Below are 16,009 nucleotides of genomic sequence, written 5' to 3' on the forward strand. Positions count from 1 at the left end.
CAGGCAAAAGCACAGCGTTAGAATAAGCACAGCAGGATGTGCTTGGCAAATTAACTCAAATAATCACGAGATAAAAAGAGGAAAACACTGTGATGTCAAGTGCAAGTGAAGGAATAATTAAGCTAATAATTAATGTGCTAATTGATGTTTCCCAATGGCCAAATAAACTGTAAACTGACAGTGAACTTACATCTTGTGTGTTTTGCAGGAAGTGCTGCAGGTCACGGTTATCTCTGAGCTTCTCAGACACCTCCTCAGCTCTTCGTTTATTCTTGTCATGCCTGAAGTAAAAAAACACACAAAAAAAAACAAGAAAATGCATTAAACATACAGTATTTTTTTTCTCTAAGAAATCCCTCTGTGACACACTTCAAACAAGATGTAACTCACGTATCTACATGAGCTCTTCCTCCACCAAAAAAAACGGCTTCTCTGCTACACTGTGAAGAATACCTCTGACTTAACGATCAATATCCATTACTGCAGGTGCCCATCTACCAAGCTGAATTATGGGAGTTAATGGGAGTCGCTCCCATGCCCTCTATACACCGTCTTGTTGATGTCTTTTAATTGCTGATCTGAACAGATTAGATCAGTACCTGTGGTTATATTTTGAAAATAGGAAAATCCTTCACATTATAATCCTGCTAAAATCCTGAATTTCACATTAGATTTTTGCTTAAGTATCCATTGCTTTTCTGTACTTGTATGACTTTTCAGACTGAACTACATTCATTTAACATTCATAGTCACTAATTACTCTACAGATTAGGATTTTTAAATCATCATCAACTCCTTGATCCCTTCTAGAATTGCTGAAATCACGTGAAGCTCAAATACTATTATATCAAAACCGTATTTCTCCAATGCGCTGCCCTTCTGTCAACACTTCACTTGAATGAATGCTGACCAAAAACCATGCTGACTGACCTTTGCTGGATCGAGCCCATTTTCTCCTGAACTTTCCCAGAGTACAGGTTATTGTTGTCCACCAGTCGCTGTCCGCCCTGCAGCGCTCCGTCAATTTTGTCCTCGTTGGCCTCCATGGTGCTCACAAAGTCTTCATGCTTCTTCAAAGCCTTCTCTGCCCCGGCCAACGTGTCAGGTTTGTCTATGTGGGCTAGAGTGTACTCCTGCAATAAATCCGAAATAATTGTATTGGGAAAAAATAACCAGAAAAATGCACGACCTTAAGAAAGGCCGTGTGTCAGCACTGGGCGTTTGAACTGACCGTGTCCCATTCTTTCATATCACAAACTTTTAAATACTTGTAGGATCACTAACCCTTCATTAGCAACTCATCCCATGTGGTAACTGATGACTGTTCCACTTAAACACAACATTAAGACAAGCCATATTATTTATGCATTACCTGGTTGTTGAGGATCGCCTCTACTGCTTTGCCATCTCTCAAAAACTGCTGGAAGCCCAAAGCCTGGTCCAAAAAGTTCTTGCGGCTGTCCCACATTTTCTGGAGTTCATACCAACCACGGTCCATGCCCTTTAGCCTCTGGTCGAGCTGTTGGTATTGAGGATCGTCCTCCTGACCCTGGGTAACCTGAGCGCCAGTGTCCCTCACATGGTGAAAGTCCTCTTCGTGGTTGTTTATGTCTTCACGCACAGCATCGTGAAGGCTCAGCTGCTCCTCAGCCTCTGGCAGCGTGGCGGGCATCTCCTCTGATGCAACAGCTTTCTGGGTCTTGAAAAGCCAGGACTGGAAGTCATCCATGTCTTGAAGGAAGGTCTGCAACTTGCTGACCTCACCCAAAGAGTCCTCTCTGTCTTTCAGGGTGTTTTTGAGCATGTCCCAGGCAGCGTCCAGCTTTCCTCTGCGGGCCAAAATGTCTGCTGCATTCTCCGGGTGGTCCTGGGCCAACTGGTCAGCTTCTTTCCGCAAGAAATTGAGCTTGTCGTCGATGGCGGCTAAATCTCTCTCTATACCGAAAAGTTTCCGCTGGATGGTCATAACAGCTGCCAGGTCATTACCCAAGTCCTGCGTGGACTCAATCACCCGTGTCTTGTCTCTGATCCAGGCCTCTGTCTCGTCACACTCCAGGCCGTAGTTGTGCAGACTAAGAGCAGAATCTACTTTCTTTTTCTTCTCCTCTACCATCGCCTTGAAAGCCTCCCATCTAGGAAACAATATTTTATATAACAGAGGTTAATACTCCGTGGGTCACTGTTGTTATTAAAGTATCTTTGATAATGTTTAGTTATGGATGTGTGATTTCTTAAAATAAGGAAAGCTCATTTGTCTGTAGACAAATTTCTGCATGCCCATTTTTGCAGTGGTGTGCAGAGCTTGTTATAAACTAAAAAAGTAACTGGAAGTGTGAAGAATTTAACATTGCCTCTGTGTTCAAGTACTAAATTAAAGACTTCTTTTCGGAAATTTTGTTGAATGTCATCTTTGCATTAAAGTAATTTCAAAACCTTATACAGTATTAAATGCTTCAGATATGCATCTTTTAGCTTACGGCCATACCACCCTGAGCACGCCCGACCTCGTCTGATCTCAGATATGCATCTTTTTTGTTATTTGTCTCAGGTATAACTGTGAACTTCGTTAACGGCACCTCTTATTCAGTCGCGTCTGACATTCCTTGACTTCTTTGGTGCGAGGGTGTCTGCTGTCCTCGAGCTGTTTTGCCGCTCTGTTGACATCATCTACTCGTGACTGGAAATTTCCCATTTCTTGAGCTAAAATACTCAATCTGAAAACAAGAAAAGGTTGGTGAAAACAACATCTGCACAATCTACTGGATAAAAATACACGATTAGTAGATGTAATGCTATTTGCAAAAAATACACAGTTTTAATCAGACATGCAAATCTAATTCAGGAGTGATTAAATGCTTAAAATATAATTTGTCTGTGCACCTGTTCTGTACTACTTCCAAATCCTCCAGCTTCTCAGGCACCTCTAAATCCACCAACCACGTCTCCTTCTGGCCCATCCAGAGTTCACAGGCATCTGTCTCACTGAAGATGGTGTACAGAGCCATAGTGTCATCGAGCTTCTTCTGCCTCAGGTCAGCCAGGGACATGAGCTCCATGTAAAGGTCCTTGATGTCTTTCAGTCGTCTCTGGATATCTGGGGTGTTTTGCAGCTCCTCTGGTAGTGCGTTGGCCTGTTTGGACAGAGCATCAATAGTGGCTCCATTCTTGATGGCTTCGTTTTTCAAGTTGCCGTGCTTTTTCAGCAGCCGCTGAGTGGTGTACTCGTCGTGGCCGACGTCATCGCTGCTCATCTGCCTCTTAGCGTCCAGCAGCCAAGCCTTGAGTTCATCAGCATCTCCCTGAAACTGGAAGAATGTCTGCGTGTCCTGAAGGCTCTGTTTCCTAAATGCAGCCAGCTCTTCCAGCTGCTGCCACTGCTGCTTTAAGTCATCTTTGCATTCTTGAATCTTCGGGGAGCCAAAGTGTTTGGCCTCAATCATTTTATCTCCCTCAGCTAGGACCTGCTCAAGATGGGCACGGCGGGCTCCGAGCTCATCTTCAAAAGCACTGTGTTTGCTTTGGAGAATCAGCACGCTCGTCAGGTCTTTGCCATAATCCAGGGAGGAGAAAATTTGCTCCTTCTCCCTGATCCAGCTCTCCAGCTCTGTTACCTCCCACAGGAAGTTCCAGAAGCGGCGAGACTGCTCCAGGCGAGCTCTTCGCTGGGCAGCTAGAGCACAAAGTTCCTGGTAGCACAAGTCCAGGTGCTGCACCCTGTCCCTGATCACCTGGGGATCACATGGCTTATAGCCTAAGGAGAGAGCGAATGACAACATAAGTGTCATCTATGTCTATGTGCATCTATTTCAGCTTGTAAGTACTAACACATATTGCATGCCACTGATATTTATTGTACTGTGTCCAATCCATCTTATTGTCAAGTATATCTGAGGAGGATAAGAAGAAGAAGATGCAGAGATGAAGAGTAAGAAGAAGAAGGTAAAGATGAAGAAGCATCATCAAGGTGAAGAAGAAGGAGAAAATTAGTGGTTGGGTATTATTTGAAATGAATACTTCATAAAAATACCTTCTGCACACTTTCTCATGTTACTTTTTAAATAGTTTTGGACTTACTATCTCCATTGGCAAATTTCAGAGCAGCAGCACTGGCATTCTGTACCCTCTCTGCCTGCAGAGCAATGTCATTCTCCAACAGAGCATGTTTCTGTAACAGGTCTTCCACTTCCAACAAGTGTTTCCCAAAGTCAGGAGAAAGCAGACGGTCCTGCAGAGGAAAAGAAGCAACTTAATTCACTTAAACTTTTAATTTTTACTTTCTTCCTTTAAAAATCTTTTGCTCTTACCTTCATCTCATCCATCCAGCTGATAATGTAAAGCATCTCCTGGAAGATCCTCTGCAGGGTCAGATTCTTATCCAAACGTCCCCTTCGAGCCTTCAGTAGGTCCTGCAAATAGTCCCAAAGACGCAGGACGTTGTCTTTTCTCACATCAATCCGTTTGGCATCATGATAACGCTCCGAATCCAACTCCTTTGAGATGTCCACCAAGGCCTGAACACGCTCCTCGTATGCAGCGATGTCCGTCTCAATAGCATCATGCTTCTTTTTAGCCGCTTCCACCGCTGGCAGGTCATAGCCGAAGTTATCCTGAGGAGGAGAGAATGGAGGGTGCCAAATTATGGACAATTTTTTAACTAAAACGAACTAAAGACTTTTGGATTTAGACTGAAACTTCCGAACAAAAATCCACCATGTCACTCCACAAAACATTTCATAACAGCTTTAGTTCAGCTGCTGTGGGTTTACCTGGGCCACTAGTCTTTGGTTCTCCGCGAGCCAGGTCTCCCTCATGGCAGCCTTCCTGTCAAATCTTCTCGCCATCTGTTCCAGCTTCTCCTGTCTGATCAGCTCGTCTCTCAAGACACGCTCCCGCTCATGCTCCGCCCTTTCCAGACGCTCCCAAGCCTGCACATAGATGATGGGAATCATCATGAGGATTTGCAATCTGCGTTAGTCGGTCATCAAAACAACTACAGCAATTTCATACTTTAAGATCTGAAAATGAGAAAGCTTTCCTCATTTTCAAAGAGTTTAAAAGTGAAGTTCAAGTTCAGAGCACCCCTCCTGGAGCTGGTACGCTTTAAGTATTATGTGTAATGGCACTACAGGGTAGATATCTACTGATACACCTAAGAAATCTTCAACTTAGTTCAAACCAAGCTGTGCTTTCCTTTCTGTCTCAAAGTTCTTTTTTAATTTTCTTCAATAAAATGGCTTTTATGTTGTCATTTAGGAAAATACACAACAGGCTTGCAGGGGTAATTAATTTCATTTGTGTTTTAATTGTTGCCTCGAGCATGAACTTAGCTAAATTAATAAACTCTGTCCACCCAAGCAACCCCAAACCACAAAGATAATCTTCCTGTTACAGTTGATCTTCTGCATTCTGATTTGTCTCCAAATGGCATCCAGGCATCTCACCCTATTGATATCTGCAACCAGGGCTCCCTCTTTAGGTGTGTAAACTCTCTGGTTGTTGGCTCTCATTCGACTCTGGATGGTGAAGAGCAGCACTTCGAGGTTACCTTTCTCTTGAAACCTGAGAGAAAACAAGAAATTAAGTAACTGCACAAAAAGTACTATTGGACATCAGAGACTCAAAATGTGGTTTTAGTGTCAGGGTTACAGCTAGGGAAATCATTATGTACATTAGACGTCCTCACTAAGACATGAAAAATAGAGTGCAAGTGTGTGTCTGTGTGTGAGTGTGTCTTGAGCTCCTGATCCAGTTTCCACTGCGACTGTAATGCGTTGAAGCTGTCACTGACTCACTTGGGTGGCTTCTCTACAGTGCGGTAGGTGTTGAAGGCCTGAAGCTGCTGCTGAACGCCGCTGAGAGAATTTGCAAGTTTCCGGTTGTTCAGCACGACAATGGTCTGCTCGATCCACATCAACAGGTCTGACGACAGCGTCTCGTACTTTTCGATCATCTTCTCCGTCTCGATGGCTTGATCCAGAACCTGAAGAATAAATAAGATTAAGTAAGTGAACGGGGCAAACTCGCATAAAAAATGCACACCACACCTTCCAACTCACCTTTCCTATTCTCTTGCCCTCAACAGCGAGTTGTTTCATCTTGGAGAAGTAGTGGTAAAATGCCACGACGTAAGTGATGATGGACTTCTCATCTGGGTTCTCTGTGAAAACATCTATAAAAGAAAATGGAAAACAAGTCAAATAAGTCATTCCCGGCCAAACCAGAGACAATCACTCGTCTTCTTTCCAGGAAGCACAATGTTCACAGTCACTCGCCTTCTGGGTCTAACAATTTGGTCACACCAAGCTTCTGCTCTGCAACGTTGAAGGCGTTCTGGAGATTGTGGGTCGGATTGGATCTCTTTAAACTGTTATAGTCAACCAGATCAGGGCTGGGAGAGAAATATAGAGGGTAAGAGAGTATATTGCAGAGAGTGAGAGACTGAGCAGACGGATTTCATGTGTGTTTACACTTTAAAGCTGGAGAGAGTGGCTTTGCTATTCATCTCCCCTTACCGATGTTTGTGTATGAGAGCATTGAAGGCCATGCCATCTTTCCAGCTGGTGGTGAAGTTTGTGATGTTGATGCTGGGATATCTGTAAAACAGCGAGGAGACGTCACGGACTGAACAGGAGGAGGCTGCTGTTTAAAATCAGCATCTGGGTTTCATCCCACTTCTCAAGCTTTTAGTTCTGCAGTTTAAAAGCCTTGAAAGAAATGTGCTTTCTCAGAACGGCAGCATCTATTTACTCAAAAGATCACACTTTTTTTTAAGGATCTTGACAGACATAGCGACATAGATTCAGAGAATAACAGCTATATGCTAATAATAGCTGGATGCTAATAACCATACTTCAAATGAACATCTTTTGGGAGATACATTTGTTTTAAAGAGACTGCTCCCACTCGTGCCTCCACACCAAAAATGAAGACAGACACTGATTTGCTTAGTTTGTAAGTCGCGGAAGAAGAAAAGAGGTATCTGAGAACAAAGGTAGCAAAATCTGTCTACAGTGTCTTTTACACCATCTCTGTTAACTAGGCAGGGGGGATTTTGTTAACTTCTGCCATGTTGGGTTTCCTTTTTCCGCATCTACTAGTTGGTATAGACATGATTAGAGTTACCAGTCTACTCATAAAACAAACATTTAATGAGTATATCCAAAAACATCAAAGTACTCCTATGAGAAATATTATTTGTGGCTTAATTTAAAAAAAAAAAAAAAAAAAAAAAAAAATGAACTATACACAGCTGCACATTTATCTACTTTAGGTACTACTTGGTTTATTTTATTTTAAATATTTATTTTAAATATTCAAGGAGCAAATATTTGGTCATTTATTTAAATTTTGGCTGTAATTGTTTTATTATTCATTATATTTTTTCCACTGCTATAAAAAGAAGATTACTTTACATTTTCACTGTGCAGATGGGACATTACAATGAGCATTTGTAATTGTGCTTACTTATGTCAAACACTTTTTAACCGTAAAAAAATTAAACAAGAAAATCGTAGCTTATTTTTTCAGCTTTAAAGACTCTTAAGGACACTTTATGTGTCAGTTGTGAAATAAATTAAAAAAAATATGGGGAATTATAAGATTTTAAACTAATAAAAAGTCAGAAGCACATTCAGTTATTCCCAAAGGATATTTGCAATAGTTTGATGATGCCAGGAGTCACATGTAGCTCTTACCCTGCAGTTTTCATCTGACACCAAAGAAGAAGAGCATCCTTGGCTGAGCGTGTCTCCTTCTGGTCCGCCTGGCCCGTTTCCACAATGATGTCCTGGATCTGAAGAACAGCAACAAGCACAGCTGGATGGTAAATAATGAAACTTAACTAATGTGTCATGTTTGCAATCAAACAAGAACAAACAAGAAATCTGACTAATATTAATATCTTGCTAATGGGTTGCACCAGAAGGGAACAGTTTGTCAAAGTGGCACAAATATCACTGTGAAATGCATCATTTATCACAGCTTTAAGGGGGGGGAAAAAAAGAAGGGGGGGGGGGGGGGGGGTATTTGTGGAAAAGAAAAAAAAATAATGTAAAATGATACATCATCAGTGTTGCTGGCTGGATTCTCACAAAACTAGACATCGGTAGTAATTATTGAATTTCTTATTTTCCCACACAGTGGGCCAGTAATTAGAGCAGTGATGTGATCTGAGAGACAGGCCCTGAGAGAGGGGCGGCTAAATTTAGCCAGCTTTGGTTCTCCTTGGTTTATGCAGACTTTAAGATACAGACAGGACTGAGTCAACTCTTTTCTTTTCTGTTTCCTGTTCTTTTTTTTTTTTTTCTTTTTTGTCCTTTTGAAAAGGCTGAATAATGCAGCGGGCTATATTGTTTGAAGTAACATCTCTAAAAATAGAAGAGTTGCTGCCAAATTAAAAATAAATATACAGCCTCTCCAAGATGATAAAAGAGTCAAACAGACATGTTCTGATGCTTTGGATGCTCCTGTAGCAGCAGATAATAATGGCTGGAACCTGAAGGCACGGTTCTGAGGAAAAACAGATACTAACAAAAAAAAAATATATAACATTGCAAGGCAGCCAGCTGAAACTATCTGAGGCTGTCTGTATAACGCTGCATGCTGTATATGCTGTACACCCTGGCTTCACTTCAGTGCAAATGTAAATGTGATTAGAATGTAATTAAGATTCATTTAAATAAAAGAGACTGCACGCTGTTAGTCAGTGGTAGCATAATTAGAGTATAGCATATGAAGTACAATAACATACTTGAAGTGATTGTACTACTTATAAGATCAGCTAATCAGGTTTGATGAACCTTTAACATGCATGCTGAAAAAACATGAAGATTACGTGATTGCTGAAGTGTAATTCAATTTTTTTTACATATAATAACATAAAAATAATGATATTTTTATGATGTTATTATATGAATTATATAAGTCTTTCTGTCGTATAGTATACATATTAATGACACTAGTATTTTATATATATGAATATATAATAATTGCTGCCTTTTTTTGCGTTCTCTGTCAAAATGATCCCACACTGCTTCAATAATATTAAAGTCAAGATTCTGGGGAGGCCAATCCATGACTCAGTGTGTTCGAAAGTGTATTTTCTGGCATTTCATGAAGGATCCAAATCTGACCAAACTTTTCTGTGTTCATAATTCCATCTGTTTAGACAAGACCAAGAGTCCATAACACCTGTTATCACTGATTTTTAGTCCAGTTCTTGTGTTTCCAGCTTTGATTTTCCTCAGATGTTTAAGAGACACACTGCACACCATGCTGAGATATGACTGATAGTGCTTTGGGAATCATCTCGGTGGCACAAAAATGTTTTTTATGCCTGTCAGTCTGTATTATCAGTGGCATTGCCCGTGGATTCAACTAAAGAAATGAGAAGCATTTATATGCTTTTGTGATAAGCTGTGTTTACATTTACAAAGAATTGGTCTCTGTTTTCCTTTTCTTTTTCTTTAATCTCAATGTACACAGAAAGAATAGTCTAAAACAACATGACACAGACAATCACATATCCTAGGTTTACCTGGAAACGCAAAATGATGGTCCAAATGAGTCCGAGGATGAGGCGATGGTTGCCATCAACAATGTCATGGGAACCCATGTTCTCCAGGTGGACCCTTTGCTCTTTGAGGAACTGAAGAGCCTTGTCCACATTTTCCAAACAGTGGATACGCATCCTGCCTTTCGTTGGTTTGGGCTTTAAAGACCAGAACAAAAAAAACGATTTTAGGAGAGCATTTCAAAGAAAAATGAATGACTACAAGAGAGTTTTGAGTAATACACAGAATATAAAGAGGAATATAAACTGAAACAGAAATGTTTCTTACCAGTCGTTCACCAGACAGCACTTCCAGCAGTTTAATGAGCATGCGTCCATCCCGCAGGTCCAGGTAGAGGTCAGAGATGCGACAGCCAACCCGGGACAGAATTGAGTTGACCCATTTAGTGAAGGTCTTCTTCTGAACCGCCTCTCGCTCGTCTGATGAGAGCACAAAGTTAAGAAAGAACATGAGCCCCATGAATAATGCAAAATCCTCAGAGGTACAGAGGAGCAGCGCTGGAGCTGGTAGGGATTTACAGTCTTGCACAAGGGCACGTTAGACGAGTGGAAGCCTGGGAGGCTGAAGGAAGAACCTGGCAGGAGTTACAGAACATCTGCAAATCTGCTCCAGAGCCACAGAAATCATGCAAGTTAAATAAATTCTTAGTATAGGGTAAAGCAAAGGTGTATACTTCTGCTTCACTGCTGCTAAAAAACATGACGTTAGCATTGTCTGCAGCCAGCATCCACTCAAATTGTTTCCAGTTGTTAAATTCATCTCAGCTAATAATGTTGTTTCACACCGTACATCAAATCTGCCTCCAGGAAATATTATTACTTCAACAGCATAAATGACTATAAGACAATGAGACATTTAAATGAACTTCAACCCCTTCCAAATATTGGAAACACCACCAGACCTAAATTCCATAGAAAACCATTGCAGTTTTTTTAAACAGAACTATTCCACTTCCCCCTAATTTATATTCCTTCACCAACTTTACTGTATTTTAATTAAATGTGATTGGCAGACAGAATTAAAAGACCGATCAACCGGGTGCAAAACACTGTGAGCACCAACAAGAAATGTCACTTCAAAGGAAGAATCAGGCTCTGGGCCTCCAGGCCTGTGACCCGTATGCCGGTTCAGTAATCCATCAATATCCACCTAACAGAATCTTCATTAAACAATCAATCTCGTCAGCATGCTGCCCTTCTGGAGAAGACCTCCTCTGTATGACACAGCCAATATTAAAAGGCCAGTCCTATTATCCCCACTGTATTTGTACAGTGCATCTATTTTATTAGAATCCGAACAGCATGCCAATCAAACCATCCATCAAGCCTCTTAAAATGCTGAAAAATCTAAATCTGGCAGTTTTGACCTTTTACTTGATTATGGAGCAGATATTAGCGGTCACTTCTGCTTAAACTGGTAAATAGCATGACTGCTCATATGGCTTCATGATTTTTTATATAATGGAGGCTTGGTGTCTGCTCACAAGGGAAAAGCTTTACTGTAACTATCAATGCCTCCTCAGACATGATGCAGCGTATTTATGCCACGTGTTGTAATTTTGTTGAAAATGCTCCAAAAAGCTCGGGAATGGCAAGGCAGAAAGATGAAGATAGCATGAGCATCGCACACTGAGAGGTTTTTGGGAGGATGAGCGCTGCCCACATGGTGACACATCACGCTCACGCAGACACGCGCGTCATATTAAAATGTACGGAAGATATTCCTCCTACTCGGCAGCAAAAATAAAACCAATTTTGATGGGACCATATGGCAGAAAGACCCAATGTACTACACTCTGTTTATTTTATTTGTGGCCAAATGCACTGTGAATGGAGATGTGGGAGGTCTGAGTGGGTGTATTGCTATAAATGGGCATTCAGTGTGTTTCTATAAGACCTACCTTTATGACCTAAATATGACATATTACAGTGTTTTTTTTACATATTCACTACATATTTCAGTGTTATTTATAAAACCAACCAACTAACAAAATGTAGAAGCAGTGTATTAAAGTACAGTACACGCACCATGATTCAGTAGCTTGTATAACTACCTTTATCAACATTAACATGAAGTAATCATTTTCTGCATGACTTTGTAAGTCTCTCACATCATTTTAGAGAATTTTTAGCCAGTAATTCTTTACAATTTTGCTTCAGTTCATGCACTTTTGCACACAGACAGTATAAAAATGGATGTGGCCTCTGGGTCAGAAAAATGAAGCCAATGTTCAAGTGCCTTCTGCCGGCATTCTGTCTGAAGGCCCCTAGATGGCAATGGTTGTGGTTGCAAAAAGATTAGTGGTCCTATGCATGTCTATGGGAAAGGGGCTTTCTGTCATGACCTCTGAGAACACTTTTCTGCCGACTTTACCGACTCAGTCACTCGTTTTAGGCCATACTAAATAAAAATAAAGTCTATTTTGTAAATTTTTGTCATACTGTGCCATGTTTAAAATGAATGATCTGTGGTATGAAACCACCATTGGCTAACAAGTTATCAGTCACAAGCCATTATGCATAAGTCACAATCTGTACTTTCTCATCACATCCATTTTTTTCCAACCAAAACGATGATGGCGGAAATCCTCAACTCAAGGCTTCTGAAATATGGCTGAAATTACTCTTATACACTATGTGGGGTTGCAGGCATTTGTTTATGCATGTGTCTCTTAAGAGCCCACTACAACATATCAATCAGGTTGAGGTCTGGACTTTAACTGAGTCATTGCTGCATCTTGATTGTTTTTTCCTTTTTCCTTTTTCAGCCATTCTGCTGTAGATTTGCTGCTGTGATTGGGATCTTTGTCCTGTTGCATGATTCAGTTTGGAGCAAGCTTTAGCAGTCGGACATATGTCCCCACATGTGAGACTAGAATACTTTGTTATACAGAGGATTTCATTGTTGACTCAAGGACTGGAAGGTGCCCAGTATCACCCCTTCATCACCGTGCTTGACAGTTGGTATGAGGTGTTTGTTGTCATTAGGCTGTGTTTGGTTTTGTGTATTTTGGCAGACATCTCCATGGTGGCCTTGTCTATCCAAAGGGCATTGTTCCAGACGTCTTCTACTTTGTTCACTTGTAATTTCGCAAAACTAAGCTTTGCTGGCACATTCTTTTTTATTTCTGGCAACCATTCCAAACAGCCCTTCAGGTTATTTACTTCAAGATTTATACAAATCTGATATGTAGCTTTAATTATTTTTGCAGTTCCTCTGAGCACTGGTTAAGAAAGAAGATAGATGGCTGTTAATAAGTCACCACTACTGGTATCAGTACCAGTACCAGACAATGAAAAATTAAAACTAAGATAAGGATAAACGGACAAAAATGTTAGCAGTTATTACTCCATGAAAAATAACCTAAATCAGAAACTTTTGTACAAATTACTTTGCAGCAGGTAATCCATTCATAGTATAACCAAATACAACAAAGATTAAATGGATGTTCAGTGCATGAAATTATTTCAGCTATTGAGAATTTTATTATTTAAAAAATAGTCAAATTCTGCGAGAGTAAAAACCCCAGAGTCAAGTCAATTTAAAATTAAATCTTGCTTGGCATCACAATAGAAGTTTGTAAAAGGATAAATTGATTTAACACAGAGGATTTAATTGAAGCTCAGAGACCTGGTACACTAATTTAGACTGGATCAAGTAAAGCAGAAGGGTGATGCTTTTTGATTATACTGACCTTGATTTTACTCACAACTCAGTACAAATCCCCACCTCTCCCCTGCTTTTGTTTTATCCCACACATAGCTTCCTAAACTTTAGATCAGTGATGAGACATTCTCTCCTCAAGTCATCCCAGCTTGCACCACATGACTTCCCTTTGGCATGCCTGCTGCAGATCGCCCTGTTTATTCCCAAACCCGAATACAGCTGCAAACCACGGAGTGCAAAGGACTGCATCCTTAAGGACTGGTGTAATAAATGATTCAAACACTGAGGTTGTCGAGAACAAGTAAAGAACAGCTCAAGAGGAGGAACAAAAGAAGAGGTAGTAGAGGGAAGTTGTTAAAGATATTGATTTAAAGGTTAAGAAGGACAAAGAGGGGGGAGACAGGGAGTCTGCTAGGTAAACCTGTCAAGAGGACGAAAGGAAAAAGAGGGTGAGTCAGATCTGAAAGAAAGTAATGGGGAGAGTGACTGCAGTGTTAGGTTTAGTCCAAAGAGACCCATCCAAGAGAAGAGACCAAGACACATCACCAGCAGCATCTTCCCTACTTTTAAAAACCGCCCAGTGAGCAACTTTGAAGCAGCAGCTCGGTCTTTAGCATATCAAAGAGAAGAAATCAGGCGTTATTGTACGTAAAACACAAGGCGCAGCGGAGTACTGTAAATAAATCATGCTTCATTCTGCTCCTTTCAGCAGAACAACAGCACACACCGCTCGGCTACATCCACATGGATAACTGCGCCATGAAAAAGTAATGACAATTAAAACATGCAAAGCTCCATTAGTGGTGTCAGTGTTGATTTAGCACAAATGGTCACATCATTATCTGTCAGCAGCACAGAAAGCAGAGACACACACACAAAAAGGCTCGAATAAAAATAAAAACTGTAACAAATCCTTTCTGAACTATTTGGAGTGCTGCCTCCAGAGGGTTTTAGAGAGGAGAGGACAATTACAGTGCATCCCTGCGACGTGCACAGAGTTTTGCCGTATCACTTCACATCGGGAGACCTTGAGAGGGGACGCAGCCCACATGGATGCTCCCGGCCATTTAGGAAGCATGGGAGGACAACGGGGGAGGGAAGATGGGAGGGGAGTGTGTGAGGGAGGGAAGCTGTTGTTTGCATGCACCCCACTGAGCTGTCTCCAGATGAACAGTTCAACAAGCTCAATATGACATAAGTGCTCTGTAAAAATAAAAAAAGCCTTCGGCCCTCTTTGGGAAACTAAGTTCTGTTTAATCCCATAAACTCAGTTATGGGTTTTGTAGAGCAGCAGAAAATTATAATTTTAACCTGATTACTGACTCATGATCTGGTTACATCTGTGATTTTAATATTCGAGTATTGAGATACATATAAGAGTTTCTCTTTGCTGGTCTCAGAGCCGATTTACAATGTAATAAAAATTTGGAGCTTTTGCATTTATATCACAGAAAGTCTGCGTAGCAAATTACACTGAACAAAAAAAAGAAAGAAAAAAAATCAATCACATCAATTAAAAGTAATGAGATATCTATTGCAGATCCAATTAAAATTAATAGAGCCCTCTGGACATTTCATAGTCCCACAGTTGTTGAGTGGTTAACTAGAATTTACATTTCAGATGAAGACAAAAAGGACACCTGGGGTCAAAAATTACTAAGGAAGAAATTTAAAGTGTAACTGAGGGTATGAAATCTGGAGGGTGACTAAGACCAGATGGCTGTATAATAATAACAATAATAATAATAATAATTTAGTGTCACCACTGATGATTTTAGAGGCACTTCACTTTGAGAATATGAGGCCACTAAGCCTGCTGAATTATGACCTTCAAATATTATTTAAAGAATACGTGATTTAACACCATGAATTGCTGATGGAGAGCAGAATAAATTTGTAAATGTAAGTCAGGGGTTTCATACACTTGAGAGTACTTAATAATAGAGAGCTCAAATAGAGCGGTTTGCTGCTACATACAGGTTATTGGATAAGCTTCAATGTGCTTGCTCTGGAACCTTTTACCACAACACTTCCTGTAGCTTTTTGATTTCCTAGTAAATAAATATGGAAATAATATAACATATAGTTGCTGGAAGGGATGCACTTTTATTCTGGAGAGACCACTCACATAAGGAGGAATGTCACCGAGGACAGCGCTGTATTGATTTGCAGTGATCCGAACCATAACGTTGCATAAGAGAGCCTAGCTAGACACCCTAGCTCTACGGGTCATAGGTTTGGGTTTTCCATTTGCTTTTTGATCTTCTATATTTAACACGAGACAAAGATAGCATTTCTTCTTAAGTCCAAAAGTTTTCTTGGCTCTCTTGTTTCAAAAATAAGACGTCAAAATAAGGCGAGCTCAAACTCAGTCACAGAAAGGAGCAGGAATCGGGACACGCCTCCTCTGATTACTTACTAATATGGAATATGTTGTTATTTGTGTTAAAGCTATTGAGATGTTTGTCTGCGCCGTGTTCAACGACACGCCAACAGTAACATCAACTGAGGTCTGGTGGACTCACCAGGAAAAAGAAGACTGGAGCACCAAAATCCATGATTTTATGAAACTGAGCTGGAAGACGGTTTATTGGTCATTAATTCAGTTTTTGATTAATATTTCATTTTAACATTATTTATGTAGTTCAGCTTAAAAATCTGTGAAGCTAGTGTGAAATGCAAACGTATCACAGTTTGTAAACTGATCAATCAAAGCTATTCGAAAGCATTAATGTTGGATGGAAGTGAAACATGAACATTTAAGTCCAGCT

General features: G+C 40.5%; 1 protein-coding gene across 2 annotated transcripts in view; it reads right to left on the reverse strand.

The window, feature by feature from the left end:
* The window catches only part of sptb (spectrin, beta, erythrocytic), a 44,999-nt gene that overhangs the window by 16,351 nt on the left and 12,639 nt on the right, over positions 1–16,009 (reverse strand). For both annotated transcript variants that reach the window (XM_085343326.1, XM_085343327.1), the window contains 16 exons: positions 9,840–9,991; positions 9,536–9,709; positions 7,695–7,792; positions 6,513–6,593; positions 6,273–6,388; positions 6,057–6,169; positions 5,793–5,980; positions 5,442–5,559; positions 4,767–4,925; positions 4,305–4,607; positions 4,075–4,225; positions 2,881–3,751; positions 2,577–2,714; positions 1,373–2,132; positions 931–1,133; positions 191–281 (listed from right to left, as the gene is read on the reverse strand). In XM_085343326.1, coding sequence (XP_085199452.1) covers positions 191–281; positions 931–1,133; positions 1,373–2,132; positions 2,577–2,714; positions 2,881–3,751; positions 4,075–4,225; positions 4,305–4,607; positions 4,767–4,925; positions 5,442–5,559; positions 5,793–5,980; positions 6,057–6,169; positions 6,273–6,388; positions 6,513–6,593; positions 7,695–7,792; positions 9,536–9,709; positions 9,840–9,991 — 3,716 coding nt within the window. The remainder of the gene's footprint in view (positions 1–190; positions 282–930; positions 1,134–1,372; positions 2,133–2,576; positions 2,715–2,880; positions 3,752–4,074; positions 4,226–4,304; positions 4,608–4,766; positions 4,926–5,441; positions 5,560–5,792; positions 5,981–6,056; positions 6,170–6,272; positions 6,389–6,512; positions 6,594–7,694; positions 7,793–9,535; positions 9,710–9,839; positions 9,992–16,009) is intronic.

The sequence above is a fragment of the Diplotaxodon limnothrissa genome, linkage group LG19 (assembly GCF_057381915.1).
Source record: "Diplotaxodon limnothrissa isolate DT_005_m linkage group LG19, D_limnothrissa_male_GT1.1, whole genome shotgun sequence".
In the NCBI taxonomy this organism is placed as follows: domain Eukaryota; kingdom Metazoa; phylum Chordata; class Actinopteri; order Cichliformes; family Cichlidae; genus Diplotaxodon; species Diplotaxodon limnothrissa.